This window comes from Rana temporaria, chromosome 3, assembly GCF_905171775.1.
Source record: "Rana temporaria chromosome 3, aRanTem1.1, whole genome shotgun sequence".
Classification (NCBI taxonomy): Eukaryota; Metazoa; Chordata; class Amphibia; order Anura; family Ranidae; genus Rana; species Rana temporaria.
The window spans coordinates 437,288,463-437,296,618 of record NC_053491.1 but is presented as its reverse complement, the minus strand read 5'-3'; the positions used below and the strand labels follow the sequence as shown (position 1 = coordinate 437,296,618).

Below are 8,156 nucleotides of genomic sequence, written 5' to 3'. Positions count from 1 at the left end.
TATACAGTATATTAAAATTACAGTATATGACGGAATACTGTCAGATATTCCAGACATACGAGAGGAGAAGATTGGAGATCTGTAACAGGGGTGGTTGTAAGACACACCACAGGGGATAATGAGAGACTGGGGGCATGCTATATGGTACTACTAGGGATTATTGCCAATATAGCCTTTTGTACGAATGAATACTTCCAGTACTAGCTGCTGGGGTCTTTAAAGGGCTGCACTGCAAGTACCAAAGGGCTGCAAGCTGAGCTTCAGTGTTTTGAACTAAAGACTGGCAGAAAACCTTCATTAAGAGTATTTGGAAAACCCTGCCTGCTGAAGTGATGTGTTCCAGATCAGTCGATATGTGTCCCCTAAGAGAAAGCCAAGCACCCCCCCCCCCCCCCCCCCCGCTGCCGACATCTAGTTGATCAGCGCTGGGGGAACACAACAGCTTTCATTTGAATAGCTGTGTGTTCCCCGCCGCGCCTCGTCATGTATAGACACTCCCCCTTGCCCGGGCACTTTGATAAACAGATCACCCGTCCAATCCTGGGACGGTTGATCTGTCTATCAATGTTTCTGGGCAAGAGGGAGTGTCTATACATGAGGCGCGGTGGGGAACACACAGCTATTCAAATGAAAGCTGTTGTGTTCCCCCAGCACTGATCAACTAGATGTCGGCAGTGGCGGGGGGGGACGACTTTGCTTTGTCTTAGGGATTAGGCGGCAGCAGCTCTCCTCTCCTCCATACAAGGACTGCTCTGCTGCGCTCTCCGCCCCCCTCTTCACCCCCTCTCCACCCGCACTCCACCCCCTCTCCACCAGCTCTCGGGGAAAAAAAAAGTATCGGGTCAGGCATCGGGGACATTTGCACGAGTACAAGTACTCGCGCAAATGCTCAGTATCGGTCCCGATACCGATACTAGTATCGGTATCGGGACAACCCTAGTTGGGATGCTTATACGGCTGTGCACATTGCCATTACCTGGGCCTTGAGCCCTTGACCATTTGTCTTCTCGCTGTGCAAGGCCGGACTATCTGTTCTTTTTCTGTTGTACTCATTTTTTGACCATGTGTGTTCCTGCTATCTGTTCTTTGCAATGTATAACTGCTATATGTGGTGATTGTCAACTGTATTTTATATGACAATAAAGGATTGAATTAAAAAAAAAAAAAAATAGATATAATCTATCCAAATTACCAGGGGGCCGTATTAAACCAGACTTTGGACATGACTGCTCTAGGGTCTCTGCAAAAAAAAATCATACATAATGTTTGGTGGTTCTGAGTCATTTTCTAGAAAACAAAAATATGATTTTTACATGTAGGAGTGAAGTGTCAAAATTGGCCGGGATGGGACTATAAGCATGCCCAGAACGTCCTCATTGTTTCATTTCACAGAAATCAGGTCACAAGTAGGAAATGCCTAGTTTACTTTGTATTATTTACTCAAGAGGCATCCCTCTCTTCTAAATTATAAAACACAGTTATGCGGAAGAATTTGTTTCTCCACGCCCCTTTTGAAAAAGAAAAGTACACATCCAGATTAGTTTCGTTTCTTATATTCCAACACTGAGAATGGCAGCAGCAGCTATCCAGCAGGAGCTGAAATGCTGTATCTGCCTCAATATCTACTCTGAGCCCACCACTTTGCCCTGTGGACATACACACTGCAAGCAATGCATCCTGCAGACTTTGCAGACGAGCGGTCAAAGGTCCTGTCCAGAATGCAGAAAATCGTTGCCCCATGGAATGGATCTCAACAGAAACACAAAGATGTGCAGCATCATAGAGTACCTGAACTCTACAAAATCACAGCGCCAAGGTGGGTGCTCCTACTGTGACGGGACCCCCGAAAAGCTGTGCCTAGATTGCGAGACGCCACTTTGTTGTGACCACCTCAAGAAACACAAAGCAGGACATGTTCTCACTGACGTCAGCACCCCGCTCCAGAGCAGAAAGTGTCCCGTCCACCAGGAACTCCTTAAATATTACTGTATGGAGGAGGGCTTCAGCATCTGCGCATCCTGCGGTGTCACTGGAGACCATAAACATCACAAAATTGTGCCGCTTAGTGACCTCTCCGATAAGGAAAAGTCTGCCCTTAAAATGCTAGAAGATCTTCTAATTAGGAAGCAGGCTGAAAAAAAGGAAAAGGTCGCCCATGTAAAGCGCCACAAGGAGAAAATTGCTTCAAACATTGGAATCATGAGACGCTTAGTGACTGGGGTGATTGGGGAGATGAAGAAAGATTTGGAATCTATGGAGCGTCAAATTTTGTGCCAAATCAAAACGCAAGAGGACCAGGTGTGTTCCCAGCTATCTCAAGCTATGAAATCATTGGAAGGCCAAATACTGGAAATCAACAACCGGATACAAGAAATCCAGAATCTGTACAACACCTCCGATCCACTTACCCTGTTAGAGAAAAAAGCTCGGAACGCCAATCAAGTAAAATCTATAATAAATGTAAAAGATGACTTTCATGTAGACAATCTGGATGGCGAGACGATCTTGATTATGTTACAGTCCAGCATTCACAGGTTCACAAGGAGCTTACCAATCCTGTTAAAGAATTGTGGAATACCTATTGAAGATGCCACCTCCAGAATGCTTCCATTAAATCAAATCACCAAAAATGTTCCCCCGTTCTTAGTACTCACCTTGGATGGTCAGAATGTTGACAGTCCTCGATTCGCTTTCAGCGCATTAGGCTTATCGTCAGGTCAACATTACTGGGAGGTGGAAACCAGGGAGAAACCTCGCTGGGCTGTTGGAGTGTCTTATGATAAAGACCCTAGAGCGATGGGATATGCTGCAGATTACTGGTGCTTGCAGCTGACCGATGACATGCAATACAAAGCTGTACATAACAGCCAGGAAATGATTGTTGCGACCAATGCCCCCGTAAACACGCTTGGGGTGTATTTGGAATATGAAACAGGAATCGTGTCTTTTTACCAGGTATCCAACAACTGTGTGAGATGTCTCTGCTCACTGAATGGCAAATTCATCCAACCCTTGCACATTTTCATGTATGCAGAGCATGGTGGCTGGATAAGAATTATGAAATAATTAGCTTAACGGGGTTGTAAAGGTTTGTTTTTTATTTTCTAAATAGGTTCCTTTAAGCTAGTGCATTGAGGGGGTGAGCACGCTGACTAACCCCCAGCCAGAACGGCTCGGGTGATGGGGGCAAGCTTATTGAGGAGAAACAGGAAGTGAGAAATTCAGACAAAGAAAAAAAAATAGGTAAGTGAACCAACAATGCACTAGCTTAACCACATCAATACCCGCCCATTGTAATATGACGTCCACAGATGGGATCTCCCATCCTGGGTGGACGTCATATGACATCCTGGGCTTTATGGGGGGATATCTGAATGATGCCTGCAGCTAGAGGCATCATTCAGATATCCTTCTCTTCTGCCGGTGATTCTGTGCAACATAAGAACGATCATAGCGGCGATTCCAGCGCTTGATCGTTCTTATAAGCGGCGGGAGGGGACCCCCCCCCCCTCCCACCGCCATCCGGTGCTTCTCCGGGCTCTCCTATGCCATCGGGAGAGCCCGGAATCGTCCGCCGCTGGCAGGAAGCATAGAGCTGACTGGTGACCAGATGGTCACCAGTCGTCTCTATGACCGTCGGAGGACCCGGGCACGATGTGATGACGTCAAGCCCGGGTCCCCGTAAGTAAACAAAGCCACGATTGCGGCTACTAAGCAACAGTAATCATGAGATCGGTGAAATTGTTTTCACCGATCTCATGCTTTCCAGCCTGGAGGAGAGATGCAGGATCTTATTGACCCCGCATCTCTCCATAAAGAGGACCTGTCACACACATTTCCTATTACAAGGGATGTTTACATTTCTTGTAATAGGAATAAAAAAAATTAAAAAAAAAAAGAAGAGTAAAAAAAATAAATAAATATGTAAAGAAAAAAAAAACAAATAATAATAAAAAAATTAAAAACGCCCCTGTCCCAGGTAGCTTACGCGCAGAAGCGAACGCACACACAAGTCCCGCCGACATATGTAAACGCTGTTTAAAAACCACATATGTGAGGTATCGCCGCGTGCGTTAGAGTGCTAGCACTAGATCTCCTCTGTAAATCTAAACTGGTAACCTGTAAAAAATTTCAAAGTGTTGCCTATGGAGATTTTTAAGTACCGAAGTTTGGCACCATTCCATGAGTGTGCGCAATTTTAAAGCGTGACATGTTAGGTATCTATTTACTCGGTGTAACATAATCTTTCATATTTTACAAAAAAATTGGGCCAACTTTACTGTTTTGTTATTTTTTTTAATTCATGAAACAATTTTTTGGCAAAAAAAGGCGTTTGAAAACTTATTGCGCAAATACCGTGCAAAATAAAACGTTGCAGTGACCGTCGTTTTATTCCCTAGGGTGTCTGCTAAAAAAAACATATATAATGTTTGGGGGTTCTGAGTAATTTTCTAGCAAAAGAATGATGATTTGTACATGTAGGAGAGAAGTGCCAGAATAGGCCCGGTATAAAAGCCCGGTATTGAAGTGGTTAAAGAAACCTATTTAGTAAATAAAAAATGAACCTTTACAATCCCTTTAACCACTTCAGGTGGGAAGGGGTTAAAGTATATCTAAAAGCCAAAATCGTTTTTCTTTTCATTTTTGATATAGTGGGAAAGAATAAGAACTCTCATCAGGAAGATTCATGCCCTCTTTTTTTTTGCTGTTGATCTTTTTCGCAGAGATAGAAAGTGTTAAGAAACACAAAGGGGTTGACTTACTAAAACTGGAGCGTGCAAAATCTGGTGTTGGTTTCCATTTTCTTTGTCAAAGCTGTAGAAGTTAGAAGCCGATTGGCTACCATGCACAGCTGCACCAGATTTTGCACTCTCCAGTTTTGGTAAATCAACCTCACAATGTCGTGGTTGTTACCAAATTAAGAGGTCAGGGAAACTCTTCCACCTGTTCCGGTGACAACGGTCTTAAAGGGGACTTTCCCTCACCATCAGTTGTCTCTCTGGGACAGGATGTGAAGGGAAATCTCCCCTCCGGAACACAGATGGCACAAAATTAACAGACAGAAGTTTTAACTCTTTGCTACTCTATTCAAAATAATATAAGGGGTTGGCTATACATACACTCTAAGGGGAATTTATACATTTACCTAAAGGATATTTAAGCTTGAGAGCAAAAATGTATACATTGCAGCTGAATTGAAAGCACAATGTTATCTACCTTTTGTAAACTTCTAATCCCCCCCCCCCCCACATGTAATGGAAAGGAAGACATATCTAAAGTCCAGGCTGGGTTACCACTATGGCTCCCTACAGGGATACAGTGAGGTGAGTGAGCATGGCCACCCAGGGACAGAAAATGTGTTATATACAGGATCATCAGGTGCAAATAAAAAGAGTACTCAGCCACCTTATCTAAGCACTGGAAAGCTGCAATGTATTACATTTTTGTTTTTGTGTTTAGATATGCTTTAACAATAAAGGCAAAGGCATTAGGAAGCTTTACTAGAAAAAATGTACCACCAATGTGCACCTAGCAGTCTGATGTGTACGTTACTATTGGTGCTGGGCTGTGTATTGATGAGGACAAGAGAGCACGTCTAGGTTACAATGACACAATGCAAATAATGGCCAGTGACAGGCAGACCTGCCCGTTTGTCTACAACTCTACATGATCTAGATACAGCTTGTATTTAATGATCGGAGCAGCGCAGTCAATCTCTAACAAGGACTGTGGGGAGCCACACTCCTTTCCATCTAGTTAGGGTCCCCACAGATGTTTAATGCCTAGGTTCTTAGAAAATGTACAGATACCCTCTTAAGCGGATTAAATTGAAAAGCAAGGACCAACAACTGGGGTAACACTGGGTAAATACTGAAAATGCCTCGTACACACGTCCGGGATTCCCGACGGGAAAAGATCCGTTGGAAATCCCGGGGGGAAAACCAAGAAACTGGTCGGTAACTTTTCCCCCCGTACACACGAGAGGTTTTCCCGTCAGGAAAACTCAGATTAGAGCTTTGGTCGGGAATCCCAACCGTGTGTATGCTCCATCGCAGTTTTTCCCATAGGAAAACTGCCGGGAAAAAGTCAGCCGGGGATCCCGGCGGAAAAAAAATAGAGCAGGTTCTCTTTTTTTTGTCCGGCGGTTTTTGGACAGTTTTCCCGTCGGAAAAACTGCGAGGAGCATACACACGGCCAGGATTCCCAGCAAAAAGCTCTCCTCACAGTTTTCCCATCGGGAAACCCAGTTGTGTAAAGAAATGTTCTATATGTATTAATATTAGAAAGGAGATACATCTGAACAACATGGAAGAGGCCAAAAGATCCCCAGAAGATAGCCTAGCAAGGCCCCATTTAAAAGCAAAGAAAGCAGGGCTCGACAAATTACGGTCGCCAGGGCGACTAGAAATAGGGTCCTGGCGACTTGGCTTGGTGGTGAGCCGTTGGTATTACAAGTTATTACCACCAGATGTGTAAGCTGACGCCATCTGGTGGTGGCCGTTGGTATTACAAGTTAAGTATTACAAGTTAAACAGCAATTCTAATGTTATTTTTCACTATTTTCACTGCCATCTTCTTCCCTCTAATTAGAACCCCCAAACATTATATATATTTTTTATCCTAACACCCTAGAGAATAAAATGGCAATCGTTGCAATACTTTCTGTCACGCCGTATTTGCGCAGCGGTCTTACAAGCGCACTTTTTTTGTGAAAAAATTACACTTTTTTAATTAAAAAATAAGACAACAGTAAAGTTATCCCCATTTTTTTTTATATTATGAAAGATAATGTTACGCCGAGTAAATTCATACCCAACATGTCACACTTCAAAATTGCGTCCGCTCGTGGAATGCCGACAAACTTTTACCCTTTAAAATCTTTATAGGCGACGTTTAAAAAAAAAATCTACAGGTTTTTTTTCTTTTGAGTTACAGAGGAGGTCTAGGGCTAGAATTATTGCTCTCGCTCTACCAATCGCGGCGATACCTCACATGTGTGGTTTGAACACAGTTTACATATGCGGGTGCTGCTCACGTATGTGTTCGCTTCTGCGCGCAAGCTAGTCGGGACGGGGCGCGTTTTCTGGCTCCTAACTTTTTTAGCTGGCTCCGAGATTCCAAGCAAATTTGTCAACCCCTGAAGGAAGGTTTAAAGAGTTCAGAAATCAGTAGTAATGCAGATTTTAGAGATCAGTAGTAAGTCGCTCAGAGTTCAGTAGTTAGTGAAGAAAAGCGGTGAGGTCAATAGCAAGCACATATTCCCCCATCCCTTAAAAATCACTCACTACACCTCAGATGCAGTGGAGCCCAGCAGACTGAGGGATGTCCCTCCAGGTCTACATTTGTCATATGACACATTAGAGCCTAGGACTTTCCTCCGCTCTGCATTCACGTTGGCATTCTGATCTGAGCTCAGAGAAGTGGCAGGTAGAAAGCTAGATCACAATGAACCCGTCACATGGACGTGATCTACCGGTTTGCCACCCTTGAGGTATAAATAGAACAGATTGATTCACAGTAGTTTTAAAGTAGAACTATAGGCAAAAGTTTTTTTATTATTATTATTTTGGGTGGAGGAAGGGAGGGTTACTTTGCCATCTGTGTCCATTGGGGAAATTTCACTTCCTGTCCCATTGCCAAAACAGGAAGTGATCCATGCAAATAAAGGGAATTCTTGGAACCCACCCAGGTCACCAGAACTAGTGTCCCCATTGGAAGATTTCCCCTCTATTACTTTTCTGGGGACTTTCACTTTTTAATGATAACGGTAAACAGGACAAATTGAAAGGGTGAATCTTCCTAATGGGGGCACAGACAGCAAAATAAACCCGACAGGTGTTCTAATCCATTTAAAAAAAAAAAAAAAAGTTTTGCCTTTAGTTTTTATATGTATTTATCATTATCAAGAAAACAGATTCAATGCATCACTATATTGATAGGTTAAAAAAAAAAAAAAAAACACAGCACACAACTGGGCACAATAAGAAATGTAAAGTAAAAAGCCAAAACTTTTTTTTTTTTTTAGATATAGTTTTAGACAATGAAGAAAGGATTACACTGTTGTCATTGCTGTCTGTGTTCCTGCTGGGGAGATGTGCCCTTTTTATTTATCCTGTGACCATTCTCAAAAAGACTGAACGTGATGGGAAATCATC

General features: G+C 43.2%; 1 protein-coding gene across 1 annotated transcript; it reads left to right on the top strand.

Annotated features, from left to right (window-relative positions):
* The first annotated feature begins 1,569 nt into the window (after nucleotides 1–1,569).
* On the top strand, nucleotides 1,570–3,066 carry LOC120930546 (zinc-binding protein A33-like). Its single transcript, XM_040341724.1, has one exon. It carries the CDS (start codon nucleotides 1,570–1,572, stop codon nucleotides 3,064–3,066), a length of 1,497 nt encoding a protein of 498 aa, XP_040197658.1.
* Nucleotides 3,067–8,156: the final 5,090 nt, after the last annotated feature.

What these genes read in the sequence shown, in the direction of transcription:
- LOC120930546 (XM_040341724.1), top strand. Translation starts at nt 1,570, where the DNA reads ATGGCAGCAGCAGCTATCCAGCAGGAGCTGAAATGCTGTATCTGCCTC.